Below are 20,528 nucleotides of genomic sequence, written 5' to 3'. Positions count from 1 at the left end.
ATAGGCTTTTAAAGCGAACAGCATGGAGCCTGACCAGACTGCGCGGATGCGCAGGCTGGTCTGGATCCATGCTGGTCGCAAACCCACTATGTTGGTTTTGTCATGGCACGGCTCATATGTGATCCAGAATAATTCATAGAATATTCTTTTTTGTTGGGTGTAAACGTCAGATGGACACGATTATCAGTCATACATGGCGTTTTTTTCCAACTTTTCAAGATGGAGAAAGACCCAAGATGCCCCTCCGGGCAAAATTGAAAGCAGGTAGAACCACTGGCCCTCCGTTAGTCAGTTAGATCTCTACCTTACATGAAAAATTCTACAGCACAAGCGGAGAGGATTCAAACTCACAGCGGTGAGGTTAAAGTGATTTAAAGCCAGCTCGGCCATAGACGGCCGTCATAAATAAAACATAGATAATCCATAGACATGTACTTTATCTAAAATAATGACTGCATATTATACTAACCAGAGAAACATTAGTTATCCATCTAACTCAGTCCTCAGTCTATGAAAACATGTCTATGAGCAAATATATGTTAAGCTTAAAATTTATTCAGTTGCCTAAAATAATAAAAAGTAGGTCTGGAATAAACACAATCTTGAATGTAATTCCTACCCAGCTAAGAGTCAGTAAAACTCTTACGATTCAAAACAATGATAAAATAAATATCAATTACATAAATGTTTATTAATAGTTATTAATTAGTAATAGAACAGAAAAAAGGAAATCTCATAGGTTGCCTACACGACAAAAATGAAAATGCTGCAGGCTCAGTTTGTTGAGCATCTTCATGGAAGGTGGTGGAAAAGCATGCTACCGTCAGCGCCATCTAGCCGCGGGTTGTGCTGCAGAACTCAACATTTGTACAAATTAGTACAGACATACAATTGAGAGACATCCGCAGATATGTTTATATGGCGGTGTACATGGAACCTTCAGTTAAGCCCTAAACGAGAAAACTTTTGTAAGTAAGTAAACAAACTAGAATTAAGGAAGGGGATCGGAGGTTATGGTGCCTTCGTATCACAAAAGATGTCAAAAGACAAAGCCTCGTAAAAGTGAAACCTTATCCCTAACTAATTATACTATATGATATTCAGAAATTATGTAATAAAGTGTTATTTATATGAATCCCTTCTGAAACAGTTTAATTAGTAATGGTATGAAAAAAAGTCAAAAGTTATAAAAATGCATTTTTATGATATTGACATTAGTGGTTGTTCTTTATCAAATCATTGCGATTTATCGCTCTTTTCAGTGGTCGTTCAACGTACAAAATCATCGAAATTTTCCACTCAAGGCAAATATATGTACCGATGGTAACGCGGAAAAGGTAATTTCCCTGAGCTAGGGACCATATACGGATATGAAATATTCTATGCCAGTTCCATGTACACATGAGGGAACCTTTCCCTAATCTACTGTTATCAATATCCGTGATAAAAAGTTCCCTTATTGCTAATCAAGCTAAATCTATACAGTACTTAAGGTCAACTGATTGCATCTCAAAGTACGTAACAATGGATTGTAGTGTCTGCGTCTAAGAAAGGAAACACTCAAATTACTGCTTAAAATACACATGGAAAAACGTCAACGTCGCTTCAAAGCAGTCATTACCTCTGCAAACGTTGTGCACCAAACATGGGTTAAGAGGTCGTTTACTTCTTTCAGACACTAAACATAAGTGTCCTTTGTTTCTAGAATAACAATTTTTATCATTACCTCTTAAGATGAAGGTCATTCTGAGAAATATGTCATAGCAGAGCCACGCCACTTTTTCCAAACAAATTACTTTATGTATCACGTGCATTGAATACTGTCATTAAGCTCGTATAGTACATTTGCATCCAGTTAAAACACATGAACATCTTTTTACAGTACATGATCATCTACTTACAAAACATGATGATCATCTATTTACAGTACATGGTAATCTAGTTACAAGACATGATCATCTAGTTATAATACATGATCAACTAGTCACAATACATGATCATCTAGTTACAATACATGATCATCTGGTTACAGTACATGACCATCTAGTTACAGTACATGATCATCTAGTTATAATACATGATCAACTAGTCACAATACTTGATCATCTAGTTACAGTATATGATCATCTAGTTATAATACATGATCATCTAGTTACAATGCATGATCATCTAGTTAAATTACATGACGATCTAGTTACAATGCATGATCATCTAGTTACAATACATAATGATACATGGTCATCTAGTTACAATACATGATCATCTAGTTACAATACATGATCATCTAGTTATAAAACATGATCATCTACTTATAATACATGGTCATCTGGTTACAATACATAATCATCTAGTTACAATGCATGATCATCTAGTTACAATACATAATCATCTAGTTACAATGCATGATCATCTAGTTACAATACATGATCATCTAGTTACAATACATGGTCATCTAGTTACAATACATGATCATCTAGTTAAAATGCATGACCATCTAGTTACAATGCATGATCATCTAGTTACAATACATAATGATACATGATCATCTGGTTAAAATACATGATCATCTAGTTACAATACATGATCATCTAGTTACAATAAATGATCATCTAGTTACAATACATGGTCATTAAGTTACAATACATGGTCATCTAGTTACAATACATCATCATCTAGTTACAATACATGATCATCTAGTTACAAAATATAATTATCTAGTTACAATACATGGTCATCTAGTTACAATGCATGGGCATCTAGTTATAATACATGGCCATCTAGTTACAATACATGGTCATCTAGTAATAACACATGATCATCTAGTTACAATACATGGGCATCTAGTTAAAATACATGATCATCTGGTTATAATACGTGATCATCTAGTTACAATACATGATCATATAGTAACAATACATGATCATCTGGTTACAATACATGGTCATCTAGTTACAATGCATGGCCATCTAGTTACAATACATGGCCATCTAGTTACAATGCATGATGATCTAGTTACAATACATGATCATCGAGTTTTAATTCATGGTCATCTAGTTACAATACATGATCATCTAGTTATATCACATGATCATCTAGTTACAATACATGGTCATCTAGTAATAACACATGATCATGATCATCTAGTTATAATACATGATCATCTACTTATAATACATGGTCATCTGGTAATAACACATGATCATCTAGTTACAATACATCGGCATCTAGTTATAATACATTATCATCTAGTTATACATGTAATACGTGATCATCTAGGTACAATACATGATCATCTAGTTACAATACGTGATCATCTAATTACAACATATGATCATCCGGTTACAATACATAATAATCTAGTTACAATACATGGTCATCTAGTTACAATACATGATCGTCTAGTTACAATACATGGGCATCTAGTTATAATACATGATCATCTGGTTATAATACGTGATCATCTAGTTACAATATATGATCATGTAGTAACAATACATGATCATCTGGTTACAATACATGGTCATCTAGTTACAATGCATGGTCATCTAGTTACAATACATGGTCATCTAGTTACAATGCATGATGATCTAGTTACAGTACATGGTAATCTAGTTACAAGACAAGATCATCTAGTAATAATACATGATCAACTAGTTACAATACATGATCATCTAGTTACAATGCATGACCATCTAGTTACAGTACATGATCATCAAGTTATTATACATGATCATCTAGTTATATCACATGATCATCTAGTTACAATACATGGTCATCTAGTAATAACACATGATCATGATCATCTAGTTATTATACATGATCATGATCATCTAGTTATAATACATGATCATCTACTTATAATACATGGTCATCTGGTAATAACACATGATCATCTAGTTACAATACATTATCATCTAGTTATACATGTAATACGTGATCATCTAGGTACAATACATGATCATCTAGTTACAATACGTGATCATCTAATTACAACATATGATCATCCGGTTACAATACATAATAATCTAGTTACAATACATGGGCATCTAGTTACAATACATGATCATCTAGTTACAATACATGGGCATCTAGTTATAATACATGATCATCTGGTTATAATACGTGATCATCTAGTTACAATATATGATCATATAGTAACAATAAATGATCATCTGGTTACAATACATGGTCATCTAGTTACAATGCATGGTCATCTAGTTACAATACATGGTCATCTAGTTACAATGCATGATGATCTAGTTACAGTACATGGTAATCTAGTTACAAGACATGATCAATTAGTAATAATACATGATCAACTAGTTTCAATACATGATCATCTAGTTACAATGCATGATCATCTAGTTACAGTACATGATCATCAAGTTATAATACATGGTCATCTAGTTACAATACATGGTCATCTAGTTACAATGCATGATGATCTAGTTACAGTACATGGTAATCTAGTTACAAGACATGATCATCTAGTAATAATACATGATCAACTAGTTACAATACATGATCATCTAGTTACAATGCATTACCATCTAGTTACAATGCATGATCATCTAATTAAAATGCATGACGATCTAGTTACAATGCATGATCATCTAGTTACAATGCATGATGATCTAGTTACAGTACATGGTAATCTAGTTACAAGACATGATCATCTAGTAATAATACATGATCAACTAGTTACAATACATGATCATCTAGTTACAATGCATTACCATCTAGTTACAATGCATGATCATCTAATTAAAATGCATGACGATCTAGTTACAATGCATGATCATCTAGTTACAATACATAATGATACATGATCATCTAGTTACAATACATGATCATCTAGTTACAATACATGATCATCTAGTTATAATACATGATCATCTAGTTATAATACATGGTCATCTGGTTACAATACATGATCATCTAGTTACAATGCATGATCATCTAGTTATAATTCATGGCCATCTAGTTACAATACATGATCATCTAGTTAAAATGCATGACCATCTAGTTACAATGCATGATCATCTAGTTACAATACATAATGATACATGATCATCTAGTTACAATACATGATCATCTAGTTACAATACATGTTCATCTAGTTATAATACATGATCATCTAGTTACAATGCATCACCAACTAGTTACAATGCATGACCATCTAGTTAAAATGGATGACGATCTAGTTACAATGCATGATCATCTAGTTACAGTACATAATGATACATGATCATCTAGTTACAATACATGATCATCTAGTTACAATACATGATCATCTAGTTATAATACATGATCATCTAGTTATAATAAATGGTCATCTGGTTACAATACATTATCATCTAGTTACAATGCATGATCATCTAGTTATAATTCTTGGTCATCTAGTTACAATACACGATCATCTAGTTAAAATGCATGACGATCTAGTTACAATGCATGATGATCTAGTTACAATACATAATGATACATGATCATCTAGTTACAATACATGATCATCTAGTTACAATACATGATCATCTAGTTACAATACATGGTCATCTAGTTACAATACATGATCATCTAGTTACAATCTAGTTACAATACATGATCATCAAGTTACAATACATGATCATCTAGTTACAAAATATAATTATCTAGTTACAATACATGATCATCTAGTTACAATACATGGACATCTAGGAATAATGCATGGTCATCTAGTTACAATACATGGGCATCTAGTTATAATACATGGCCATCTAGTTACAATACATGGTCATCTAGTAATAACACATGATCATCTGGTTACAATACATGGGCATCTAGTTATAATACATGATCATCTGGTTATAATGCGTGATCATTTGGTTACAATACATGATCATCTAGTAACAATACATGATCATCTGGTTATAATACATGGTCATCTAGTTACAATGCATGGTCATCAAGTTACAATACATGGTGATCTAGTTACAATGCATGATCTAGTTATAATACATGATCATCGAGTTTTAATACATGGTCATCTAGTTACAATATATGATCATCTAGTTATATCACATGATGATCTAGTTACAATACATGATCATCTAGTAATAACTCATGATCATCTAGTTACAATACATGGGCATCTAGTTATAATACATGTAATACGTGATCATCTTATTACAATGCATGATCATCTAGTTACAATACATGATCATCTAGTTACAATACATGATCATCTGGTTACAATACATGATCATCTAGTTACAATACATGGGCATCTAGTTACAATACATGATCATCTAGTTACAATACATTGGCATCTTGTTATAATACATGATCATCTAGTTACAATACATGATCATCTAGTAATAACACATGATCATCTAGTTACAATACATGGGCATCAAGTTACAATACATGGGCATCTAGTTACAATACATGGGCATCTAGTTACAATACATGGTCATCTAGTAATAACACATGATCATCTAGTTACAATACATGGGCATCTAGTTACAATACATGATCATCTAGTTATAATACATGATTATCTAGTGACATTACATGGGCATCTAGTTTCAACACATGATTATCTAGTTACAATACATGGGCATCTAGTTATAATACATGATCATCTGGTTACAATACATGATCATCTAGTTACAATACATGATCATCTAGTTACAATACATGGGCATCTAGTTACAATACATGATCATCTAGTTACAATATATGGGCATCTAGTTACAATACATGATCATCTAGTTACAATACATGATCATCTAGTTACAATACATGATCATCTAGTTACAATACATGGGCATCTAGTTACAATACATGATCATCTAGTTACAATACATGGGCATCTAGTTATATCACATGATCATCTAGTTACAATACATGGTCATCTAGTAATAACACATGATCATCTAGTTACAATACATGGGCATCTAGTTATAATACATGATCATCTAGTTACAATACATGGGCATCTAGTTATAATACGTGATCATCTAGTTACAATACATGATCATTTAGTTACAATACATGGGCATCTAGTTATATCACATGATCATTTAGTTACAATAAATGGTCATCTAGTAATAACACATGATCATCTAGTTACAATACATGGGCATCTAGTTATAATACATGATCATGTAGTTATAATACGTGATCATCTAGTTACAATACCTGATCATCTAGTTACAATACATGTATATTTGTACATGTTCATCTAGTTACCATACATAGCCATCTAGATACGATGCATAGTATTTAGTCACAATCAAGGTTATCTTGTTACAATCATGGTTATGATTATGTAGTTTACTTGGCTACTGTATCTAATCACGTGTCAATGAATCCTTGTTTGCATCAGTATGACATTATTTCGTTCTTAATAATAAAACGAAGTCAAAACAATCAAGACAGGAAATAAAACTATGCATTTTACGTCACAAAAATAAAACTGTTCTGTAATGTCGTCTGCAATAGTGTAAATGTAGTAACAATCATTCATCTGGCAATAAAACTGTCTTTCTATGTTCTTCTGTAATTGCGCGTTTTAAGTTTACAGAAAATCATACACTAATGGACATGAACAGACACTTGTCATAAATCCTTTAAACGCACACTCCTAGACATACGGCATTGACATTTGTATGACAATTATGTAGACTTCTAAACAGGTATATTTCTAACTCATAAACATTTTCGTTTATGTTGGTATTTTTTACACGGATGTGGATTATATATGTTGTGTTAGGGGTACTGTTAACTTTTTCAGCTTAACTTTCCCGCTTTGGCCGTGCCATTATTTTTAGCTCAGTTATTGTGATCGCTCGGCGCCCGGCGTCCGTCGTCCGTCGTCTGTCTGTCTGTCTGTCAACATTTAGCTTGTGTATGCGATAGAAGCTGTATTTTTCAATTGATCTTCATGAAATTTGGTCAAAATGATTGCCTTGATGAAATCTAGGTCAAGTGTTTGAATATAGGTCATTTGGAATCAAAAACTAGGTCACTAGGTAAAATAAAATAAAAACACTGTGTATGCGATAGAAGCTGTATTTTTTAATTGATCTTCATGAAACTTGGTCAGAATGATTGCCTTGGTGAAATCTAGGTCGAGTTTGAATACGGGTTATCTGGGGTCAAAAACTAGGCCAATAGGTCATATCATAGAAAATACTTGTTTAAACTCAAGAGACCACATTTTTGGTCCAATCCTAATGGAAATTGGCAAGAATATTTGTTTCCATGACATCACTAGGTCAAACATGTTTACACTGTTATTGTATGTTACTTAAATGAGTGATCTAGGGCCATCTTGGCCCTCTTGTTTTTTTTTAGGATATGGCGTCTGCATTTGAATTTGACTTTTGACAGTTTCTGCGATATGCAGGTTTCATAACATAACTCGTGAGTCATCCCGATGGGTCCATTCTTGTTCCAGTGACAATAGTTATCTTTAATCGGTCATAAGGCATTGCGTATCCACCACCACCACCACCACCACAGCAGACTAAAAGTAGCAGCAGCGCGACTGAACTTCGGTGGTGATGGTGGTGGATACGCTTCACTGCACTTCGGTGGAGGTGGCGGCGGCGGTGCTCTCCAAATGCTCTCCCGGCGCTCCCTAAATGCGCTCCTGATGCTCCCTTAATGCGCTCCTGGCGCTCCCTTAATGCGCTCCTGGCGCTCCCTAAATGCGCTCCCAAAATGCGCTCCTGGCGATCCCTAAATGCGCTTCCGGAGCTCCCTAAACTTAGGGTTGTAAAATTATATGAAATGACATTAAAGCTATAGAAACAAATAAAGTGTATTAAACGATATTGGAATAAAGGTTTAGCAATCCCTTACTGAGTCATGACCAGTCGTGTTCAAACACGCAGGCTATCGTTAATATTTACACCTTAATATTAACAATGGTCAATAAAACATTACTGCACTTCGGTGGTGGTGGCGGCGGCGGTGCTCTCCAAATGCTCTCCCGGCGCTCCCTAAATGCGCTCCTGATGCTCCCTTAATGCGCTCCTGGCGCTCCCTTAATGCGCTCCTGGCGCTCCCTAAATGCGCTCCCAAAACGCGCTCCTTGCGATCCCTAAATGCGCTTCCGGAGCTCCCTAAACTTAGGGTTGTAAAATTATATTAAATGACATTAAAGCTATAGAAACAAATAAAGTGTATTAAACGATATTGGAATAAAGGTTTAGCAATCCCTTACTGAGTCATGACCAGTCGTGTTCAAACACGCAGGCTATCGTTAATATTTACACCTTAATATTAACAATGGTCAATAAAACATTACTGCACTTCGGTGGTGGTGGCGGCGGCGGTGCTCTCCAAATGCTCTCCCGGTGCTCCCTAAATGCGCTCCTGATGCTCCTATAATGCGCTTCTGCGCTCCCTTAATGCGCTCCTGGCGCCCCTAAATGCGCTCCCAAAACGCGCTCCTTGCGATCCCTAAATGCGCTTCCGGAGCTCCCTAAACTTAGGGTTGTAAAATTATATTAAATGACATTAAAGCTATAGAAACAAATAAAGTGTATTAAACGATATTGGAATAAAGGTTTAGCAATCCCTTACTGAGTCATGACCAGTCGTGTTCAAACACGCAGGCTATCGTTAATATTTACACCTTAATATTAACAGTGGTCAATAAAATCATTAAAAATCTAATTCATAATTTTCTATTATAATTAAAATCGATAAAACCTTTAGAAACTGTATCGGGCTGCGCACAAAAGGAGCGTATTATTTTACACCTGACTCCGTAAAGTATCATTTTACAACGAGGCGATCAAGCTTATAATGACCACTCCATACAAAAAATGTTTAACAATAGCTCGTTCAGTATAAAATGCTTTCATTTTGAATAATAGCTTTGAAAATAATGGATTAATTAATGAATATTTGAATTTATAACGAGTTATTATCGCATAGTGCGGCAATTTTCCTTTGATCTTTGCAGCATGTTATACATAGTAACACACATTATTACTACAAAACTGTGCTGATATCTTACAAAACTGTTGCGATATATATCAACACGGAAATCTCTATGGAGTTTCATAAGAAAAAAAGTGTTCCGATATATATCAGCACAGTAAAACTGTTCCGATATATATCGGAACACTTTTTCTCTATTGAGGTCCTATCGAGGGAGTATAATTTTTTCCTTTCAAAGAAAAGATGATTTTAGCTCCAATTTACAGTTCACAGAGAAAGAATTGTCACAAACACCTACATTTATAAAGTAAAAGAATAAATAAACTAGAATATTTCAAAAACTTGATAGTCATTGCCAAATTCAAAAATATATAAAATATATGAAATTTTGAGTTTTCTCAAATGTTTCTTTTTCTTTGATTTTTTTTACAAACAAAACAACAAGTTTTACAATATGTCTGGCCAATGAAATGCAAAGATTTAAAACCAATGCAGAAATTTGTTGGGTACTTTTATCTGGGGAACACATTTTCTAAAACAGAAGTTTTAGTGTTTCAGTCAGCGAGGCGCAGAAAGGGAATCAAAATAGTAAAAATAATAATAAACAAATTTAAATGAAAATAATATATAAATTTTAATGATAAACTATGCGATAAAACAGTTATAATATGTAGTGCTCGTGTGTTACCAGGATATATCAGAGCTAGGGGTACATCTCGTTATTTTTCTCTTCACATATCTGTCTCGGCCTACCGGCCTCGACGATATGTGCAGAGAAAAATACCCTCGATGTACCCCTAGCTCTGATATATCCTGGTAACACACTCTCACACATACTATAACTATTACATATAACACCATTTTGAAAAAATAATAGACAATAAAATAGAAATTATATCTGAATATTGTGAATCATTGAAAAGGGTGCGTCGACCTGGATTGACATTCGATATCTTTTAAAATGAACGCTTATAAAAATGTGTGTAAATAAAATAACGAGGTAACCCCCAGGGTTTTGTTGTCAATACGGTGAACAAACGACAGTATAGCATGCTGCATTGTCGTGAAGCTACAAAATCCGGGTAACATAAGACACCGTTTATGCCAAAGGGCAAGCGTTAATCAGTCCATTATGTTAATTTACATTATGTAAAGACGGATCATCATACCCTGTTCAATATATCAGGCGCTTGTCAATGATCTATGCTACTATATAGTAAAAGGTACTGCTGGAGAAAAAAGAAAGGCATATTAATTGCAAATCGGGTTCTGGAAACCAATAGACAGAAAGCAAATACAACATAATAGGGTTTGATTTCTTAATATAACAACATAAAGCATCAAAAAAATCTTCAGACATCTACCAGTAAGCATACAACAAGTAGTGGGATGATATGTTCATTACATGTACATATTTATGTCCAATGATTAGCTAAAAACAAAAAAGAAATACCTCGTTTATAGTTTTAAAAACGAATATTACTCAGCTAGATATGACCACATCAGTTTGTTTGTTGATTCTTTTGACGTAGAATATCTTTGGAAACAGTTCTAGCCTGTGGAATAAGGAACCAGACAAAACATGCTGTAATTTGATTCGATATTTTATTTCTTGTTGTTTTCCGTAAGCAAAATATTTGCAGGTTATTTTGTTAAGAAAATCCAAATGCATCTTTATATAAAATGTTAATTTCTTGACATTTTGAACCACTTCGGTGTTGTTTTTTTTTTATTTTTTTTTTTTTTTTTTTTTTTTTTTTTTTTTTTTTTTTTTTTTTTTTTTCTTCTTCTTCTTCTTCTTCTTCTTCTTGGAAACGAAGATTATTTACTCAGTCTGTGAATGCGGACATATTAAGGAAGATGCAGAACATTATTTCTTTAAGTGTCCAAATTTTGCGTTTCAGCGTCGACAATTGTTTCTTAACACGCGACAGTATCACCCCTTAAGTACCAACAAAATGCTTTTTGGCTGGGATAATTTAACAGATGAAGTCAACGCTATGATTTTTCGTTAAGTACATAGTTATATAAAGCAAGCGAAACGATTTAGCAATGACTAATATTTAAGTCATAAGTAGCTGTCGTTTACAAGTGTTAAGGGGATAACAAGCAAATATATTTATATTACATATCAACATTGTTGCATCGGGGGCGTGGAGAGCGAAAAAAACATACATTTCCTTTTTTATCAATTAAATTTGATATTCCATTTCATAGCTTATCTTTGTTGAGTTTTTCTTTTTGTTTTTCCCCAAAAGTAAATATAAAATATTGCATATAAAACATTTACTTAGTATGTATTTATCTTGAACACAACTCTGATCATTTTGTTACATTACTTATTTCAGGGGGTGGGGGGGGGCGTCATTAATGTTGGTAAAACTTGTGGCCCAACCCATTTGCTTTTTACTTTAATCATCTTCATCATATGTGTGTTTGATTTAATGTGTTATATGTATAATGTATTGCATGTTCTAGATTTATATTAGCAATGAAATATGATTAAATCGAAGATTATTACGCCATGACGATGGAAGCAAAAAGCAAATATTAGCCAACAGATTTTAGAGGGAGTTTGATTAAAGTCTTGAAAGTGAGGTTATAATAGACTCAAGTGTTCATGGAGTACACCTTAAGCGGGTGCTAGAGGATGTTGCACATTTTATTATCCCTAATGGACAGAATCATACCGAATCTCCAATTATATTGCTTTGTTGCATTCTGTGATTCCAAAGTTTCGCAGATTGCCATCTAAATTTTAAATCTCTTCCGATCACTGAAATTCGTTTCCAGCCTTAAGAACTGAACATACAATTTATGAACTTTTAATGTGAGCCAAATTACAATTGTCCAATGTGATCATTTTAAGAAATAAATCGTCTTAGGCGTAAAAAAAAACTGTTTGTTTCCCGGTATCCCGACTTACCCAAAATTTTTGGCCCGACCCTAAATGTTTTTATGGCCTTGGAGATTTTTTTTCAACTTTTTTAAAAAAGTTGCAAAACTGAACATTTTATGCTTTAATCATGGCCAGTGATGTTTGAAATAAACTTACTGATGCTCTAAAGGCATCACCTCTTTATTTGTATTCATTTTTTGACACAAAAATAATTTCCGAAAAGTCTCCCTTAATAAAAATAAACCCCCCCCCCACCACACACACACCCAAAAAAAATTCCGACCTACCTACCCTATTTTTTTTTAGCATGTTCCCGGAAACAAAGAATTTTTAGGCCTTATGACGCTGGTGTTACATTACTCTAAATGGGCATGACATAAAAACAGCAAAAATATGATTAGCATGACATCAAAGAGAAGCCAGATCGTTTCACACGATGATAAGAGAGATTTCCAGTTGCAATAATTATGCATCGTGGTAGTAAGGACATCATGACTGGTTCTGTTCAGATCTGTTTGTCTGATAGAACATTCAGATGAATCGAATAATGTTCATGGTGCTGACAATAAACTTGTGCTTGGTGACGACTTGTTTTATAAAAACACAGCGTTGTGTCCGCCTTTTAAAATACCTACCAAGTACATTCAGATATTATAATGTATCATTAAAGGGAAAATAAACTCAGATTTCATGCAATAAATTTAATCAATATTTCATAACGAAATAAATATAGTAATATGCTACTTGGAAGCATACTATTTGTAGATATCATTTTCTGCATGTAAAGTAACATATGTGTTTAGTGAGTGGGTAAAGTTTTTTTCCGTTGACTAGTTGTCTTTTAGATTATTAACCTGCTGGCGGCAAATAATTCTGCCTTTGCGAACAGTGCAGACCAAGATCAGCCTACTCATCAGTCCGATCGATCAGTCTGATCATGGTATATACTGTAACCCCTTCGAACAATAAATGATATTGCCCAAATTAAATGATGGACCAGTCCATTTTAGAAATTTAGCAGAATAAAGGTTAAAAGGGGAATCATTATTTGTACCAGGAACCTTAACTATCACGTAAAATATATTTTTCAAAACGGAATGAATGTCGTCTGCAAGAAATTCTAGAATTTCTAATAGTGGGGTTACAGGTCAATTACATATATTTAATTCTTGTCAGAGAGGTCCATTAGATATATTAAATATAATTAATTTATAGTCATCTCCATAGCAAACTATAAAGATATTGCTTAATGTTAAGCTGTATCAATATTGTTAATAAAGAAATTAGAAATTAGCTGATTTACAATATTGAAATGTCGTAAAGCGGGCGTACTTTTGTGTTATTTTTGCTAAAGTTGTTTTTTCTTTATCATAAACAGAATTAGTAATAATGTATTTCGTATTTCAGGTTTGCATTAATTTTCGTTTAACACAGATTCCAAAGAGATTCCGTGAAAAGGTTCATACAAAATTCTTTTACTTACATGTTATTAATGTTTGTATTCCTGTTGTAAATAATAATTTCTTTTCTTTACACTTCTAACAGCAATTGTAATTCTTCATTAATCTGCAGTTTCGTATTAACCTTCTCAAAGAATGGTTAACTTACTTACTGTTGCATCTTTTTCACACCTGTTGAGTGCAGATGTAATGAACGTTTTACGAACATAGCAGATGTAATAAACGCTCTACGAACATTGTTAAATTCTTTGGTTAAAATCTGTTTCATGTGGGGAAGTTGGCAGTAACTTGCGGAGAACAGGTTTGTACTGGTACAGAATCCAGGAACACTGGTTAGGTTAACTGCCCGCCGTTACATGACTGAAATACTGCTGAAAAACGGCGTTAAATCCCAAAACAAACAAACAAACAAATCATTTGCAGAAATGCATATCGTGAAATCGGAGGAAAGGAAAGCCAAAGTGACATTTACTTCAGATAGAATAATTACAATTTGCCGTTCTTACATGTATTTTGATGCATTGTTTTTTGGGTTTTTTTTTTGTTTTTTTTTTTATATAAAATTGAGAGAGACATAAAATTCGCCTAAAGTTCATTGTTTGTTTTGTTTTCAAGTGCTTTTAAAATTGTTAACTATGCAGAATACTCATTTTACTTGTTCATTGATATGAAACTTTAGATATTAAGTAACGAGTCAAAAAATGTAACATTATACAATTATTGACTCTTGAGCCATTGGATATGATGTGATATTCACCGGAATTGCCCACTTCCGGTGAATATCACATCATATTAAATGGCTCAAGAGTCAATAACTTTGTTATGTGGGTTCAGGTTTATGAATAAGTAACAAATATTTATATTTTATAACAAATATTAAAACATATTTAATGTTTGAAAGTAACAATAATTAACTTCCATTCTATTTTTAGAATTTCATATTTAAGGGAGAAAACCCACTGAGCATTAATCATGAAAATATTTTGAAAGATGATAAGCGGTTTCGGCAAATGAAATTTAGGATATTTTAGATCATAAAATGCTAGTAATTTTTTCTGAACTTTACTGATAGCTTGAGATATTTACTTATATTAGGTAATGGCTTTTATTCCCCGTTGTATATTGGTAAAAGCGCATCTGACATTAAATCTAGACATTGCTTCTCAAGAGAATCAATTCAAGAGAAAACAAATCAAATTATGTTTACCAATTTTATTACTTTAAGACACAGAGTTCAGACAAATTCATTTTTGTATTACTAAAATGGGCACACTTGGGCATTCTTGTGTGAGCACTCTTGAGCACTCACTGAGCTTAACGTGAGCTATTGTGATGCTCACGTGCCCAAGGCTCTTCTTCGTCCGTCGTCATTCGTCTATAACGATTTTACTGTTAACAGTATTAAAATCACATTGCCTAAATTTATAAATATTGATCGTTATAAAATGTTTCCTGTAGTAAAATATCGGCGGGCTTTGAAGTTGGATCATCTTGGTCAACACATTTTCGCCATGTCCAATGATAAACACACATTGGTAACACTGTATAGGCCATATTTCTTTTGCTTTACAAAAATCTTTTCTAAAATATTTTATCCTTATAAAATCTAGATTAGATAAAAAAAACTGTTACTTGAGTTTAAAAACAAGGTCACTACGTCAAATTATAGAAAACCTTGTGTTTCACCGTAAAAGCTACAATTCCTTTTTCATCAAAGTAGTTTGTCACTTTATGGTCTAAGGTAATTTGAAATGGTGGTAACTTGATGTCAAAAGCTATGTTTCAGTGATAAATTATAGAAAACCCTTGTATACACTCTAGAGGTCACATTTTCCAATTCATCGTCATGAGATTTTGCCTGTTTAATATCCTAAGTACATTTTGGTCAAATGAGTAAAATACTAGGACTAGACTACTAGATCAAATCAAAAACTGAAAAGAAGAACTGAATGATTTACCCTATTTACACAAGTCATGGTCAGAACCTTTGTTTCAAGAAAAACTAAGCAAAACCATATACTAGGTAACGTTAAATGAAACTAGGTCATAAAAAGTGTCATGGTACAATTGTTTACAGTTTCTCACTCCATTTAATGGTAATCTATTAGAAGATATTTTGATCTTTCATTTTGAAACAAACGTATGTACTCTACATTATTGATCAAGCATTTCTGTTAATTGTACATTATTATGCAGTCACAACAACTTATAATTTTGGAATTGTCAACATGACACTAATATGTACTGTCTCGAAGTTTCCTCCGTAATTATTCCAAAGACTTCAATGACTGAATAGCTGCATAAAGATGCACTGCCCCAATTACATCTCATTGAGAAAGTCAGATTCTCAATATCTGTATAAATATATAGGGTCTCTTAATGAAGCACTGTCCCAATTACATCTCATTGAGAAAGTCAGATTCTCAATATCTGTATGAATATAAAGGGTCTCTTTATGTTCATATTATATCATTGAAAAACTATTTCTCCATTTCATAACAGACCTTGCAATGTAATGTTGAAACTGTTCTGAATGTGCTATTGTTAGTGCGTAGCAGTTATAATTTTTTCTAGTTATAACAATGCACGGTATGCCGCAAATGTTTCAGCAATATAATCATTATAGTGTTATAACATCGTACAATGCTATGTGTTATCACAGTTAATGGTAAAATAAGTTCAGTTCCCACAGGAACAAGCTCTTGTTAATTACAATACGAGGATTAACAAGCTTGTAGAGAAAGACGAAAGTATGTAACATAATAATGAACAAAGACATTTTTCACTGAAATGAGTATACAGTACGGTAGGAATAATGTGGCAATTCTTATTAATAATTTAGTTTATCTGACGGAAAATGCCATGAATGCATAGACGATTGAAGATGCAGGTCATAAAATTTGCTGTAAAAATTGTACAACTACAAATAAGTCAGCTCTGAAAAAAGTAAGGTAGTATAAATAGGTTATAACAAAATAATAAAACAATGTAAAAGAAAGAAAACCAGCTATATTGTAAGTTTAAAATATATTGACTTTATTGTATTGGTGCAAATGATTGTTAATACTGTTTCGCCTGTAAAACTATGTCAGCGATCATTTATTAAATATTTATTTTTTACTTTGAAAATACTGTGGCAAACTTATAATTATAGAAATTATGAAATTAGTTCACTTGTATTTCTACTCCTTTTTGTTCCATATTTCACGCTTGCGGAGATATTTTATCACATTTTCAAAATGGTAAATTTGGGTACATTATTTCACTTGCTCTTGCCTGCTTGTCTGCATAGTCTTATGCTATAACAACTTTTTTAACTTTATTTTTTTTATTTGGGTTTTACGGCACACCAACACAGTATAGGTTATATGGCGCCAAACAGGACTACAAATTTTGGTTTTATATCCAATTTACATCGAAATAAAAACATGAGGTATGGAATCAAAATTTGCATACAAGCAGGAATCTCAGAGTTACAGCAAAACCAAGTGTTAAGACCCTATTAGTCGCCTCTTTCGATCATGCAAGGGTAAGACAGGGGTTCCAATTCTTTTCATACACCGATCGTCCCAGAACCACATGGGGCACTTTTTTAACTGCCAGTCTAATAAATATTCAAGCGTAAAATATTCAAAGATATTTTTGTTTATTCTTACGGTTCTCTCTCACATAAAATAAAGAATTTCTGACAATGAATGTTTTCTCAAGATTTTGATACCATAGATTGACAATAATATACATGTATTGGTACCTGTGGCATTTATTCAATAAATTCGTTAATAATTGCTACTATTCCAAAAAAGATTTTTTGTTGTTGTTGTTTTTTTTTTTGTTTTTTTTGTCAAAATGGGCTTTTCTTCAGTATTTCAGTATACATGTTAACAAATGTAAGTTTGAAAACTGATATTCATAATTATTTAATAGTTTTAAATACCTTCTTTAAATCATAGAGTTGTGCAGATACTCTCCGTCTGTCACCTATGCAGATATATTGTATTCGGTGTGTTATGATATGAGTCTTCTACTCTTTTTATTGTCATTTTTTTTAGCTAAAATTCTAACTGCTGGGCATATATTGATAGTACTGTCTTAATTCCGCATGCTTATTGCAGCCTTTAAGCAAATTTTCAGAATGCTTGTATTGTTTTTGTAATATATATATAATCTGTTTGGATATTATATAAACGAAAATTACCTGGAAATTGTTATTCAGTACACCAGTTTATACGTGGTGAAGCTAGATCTTAGATGAGGGAAAATGCCTTAAATATAGTCTGATCTTAGAATGCTAGCTGAAAAATTCTTACTATTACCTTGGCTTGTTGAGAGGAATATAAATCATTAGCAAAACAAGTGGCGAATTCAAATGCTCTAGAAAGCAGTAGATAAACAACCAATAGTTTATAATGGAGGTTTCCTCAGTACAATAGCGTTCTACATCATCCGATTGATACTCACTGTATATACAACATCATGGGACATCACAGAATAATCAAGGAATATTGGAAAATACTGGTGGCAGATTTCGTTCTTTCGCAAGCAAATGTGGTTCTTCCGTGAAATTATTTCTGTAAAAGCAGTGTGTGACATTTTTAGGATAATTTATCTGTGTTTTGTTTTATATTGAGGACGTTTTAACTGAAGATAAATTTGCAAGTGAAAATGTCATGTTAGTTTTCAGGATTTTTTTGTATATTTTGATAAAGTATTTTAACCTTTATCCTTTTCAAATTGTGTACTAGAAAAAATATACTCAGTACGGCAAGCGTATTTGATAAAGGCACTAAATTACTTATCTATGTTTGAATTAACAACACATCAGCGTTTATGTACTGTTGGAAAATAATTGAATAAGCCAGTATACATGAAGTGTGTATTTCTTGACAATCGAAATCAGGAATACGAAAAATCTTCGCATGACGTTTCTGTACAAATCATGACCTACATATCAAGTCGAGAAATTCAAGGGAGGTTTCGATTTTATAAGAACGAAGAGCATTTACGTCGTGACTGGAAGCAACAGGCGCGTGCAAATATTCGCCAAAAGACATTTTTGGAGGGAATTTTATTAAAATCTTTAGATCCTGAAAGTAAGTCTGTCATATTGTCTTTCATGTTTATTGAAGTTGCATCAGCTTCTCATAGTTTCTTACGCCTGCATTGATATGGAATGTCGCATTTTGTTAACGGTTTTAGTTCATTCTAATATAAATGTCACAATTGTCAATTTGTCATACAGGAAAATTGTCCCGTTTACTCATGCGATTTGAAAGGTCTTTGCTTTATATCTTCATTTTGCTAAACGCAACAGATACCAGAGAATGTTTGTCATATGCAGATATCTTTCTAGGTCTTTGCTAATTAAATGTTTGTGATGTAGCACTAAATATTCGGCGAGATATGATCTTTTTATGTCGATTCGCCGTAAAATCGAACTCACTGACTTCACTTCATACACTAGAGTCCTCTCGGGCAGAGCACATGTTTTCAATGTTTTATAAGTAAAAGGATAGTTAAAAATAAAATAAAAAGCTATCCCCGCTAATCCCTTACATACGTATTGGTGACAAAAGGCACGAACAGTAAATGAACAAAATGCTTGTGCAGAAACATACAAAAGAACATCTAAAGAACCACATACACATGTATTCAAATCCTTTACCGTTTTTTTTGGAACGTAGCTATTCCTGTTAAGTCTTTGTCGTTGATTTTACTTTGATATCATATAAATGCAATATTTAAGAAAAAGCCTTAAGTTGTCCACCTGCAATCTGACATTACTGCAATTAATAATAGGAATGATTTCATGAAATTCACATGAAAAACAACTATGCCGCCCTTTATCCTCAAACCTTTTGTAAGAACAACATCCTCAACATCACCATAGCAAGGAAACGTCTTATTGTTTAATGTTATTTCCTTTTATTATGGTCACACGATGCGGTAGTAATTATAGGGCAAATCTAATAAATAACTTTGTTTCCCAGATCGAACAAGTCCAGAATATTTTCTCATCAGAATCAAAATATAGAACATTAACACATTCGTGATGATGATTGTTCGACTGTTTTATTCAGTTAAAGAACAATCAGTCTATTATATCGAAATCTACGAATATGCCTGTTGAGTAAAGTGTACAAACTGGTTTGAAATAAATGCTATCCAAATGGTTACAATGAGAACATTATGTAATACAAGTTTGAATAGAATCCAAATCAGAAATACTTGCT

At 32.9% G+C, this 20,528-nt stretch overlaps 1 protein-coding gene across 4 annotated transcripts in view; it reads left to right on the top strand.

Annotated features, from left to right (window-relative positions):
* Positions 1 to 20,528, top strand: part of LOC123552794 (uncharacterized) — an 87,088-nt gene that overhangs the window by 49,306 nt on the left and 17,254 nt on the right. The window contains exon 1 of one of the 4 annotated variants that reach the window (XM_053540872.1): positions 18,967 to 19,388. The exons of the other annotated variants lie outside the window; for them this stretch is intronic. Within the exon in view, the coding sequence (XP_053396847.1) occupies positions 19,163 to 19,388 (226 nt within the window). The 5' untranslated portion in view covers positions 18,967 to 19,162. Of the gene's footprint in view, positions 1 to 18,966; positions 19,389 to 20,528 lie in introns of those variants that run through there. 4 annotated transcript variants of the gene reach the window in all.

Source organism: Mercenaria mercenaria, chromosome 4 (assembly GCF_021730395.1).
Source record: "Mercenaria mercenaria strain notata chromosome 4, MADL_Memer_1, whole genome shotgun sequence".
In the NCBI taxonomy this organism is placed as follows: Eukaryota; Metazoa; Mollusca; class Bivalvia; order Venerida; family Veneridae; genus Mercenaria; species Mercenaria mercenaria.
This window is presented reverse-complemented; position numbering and strand designations above follow the sequence as displayed.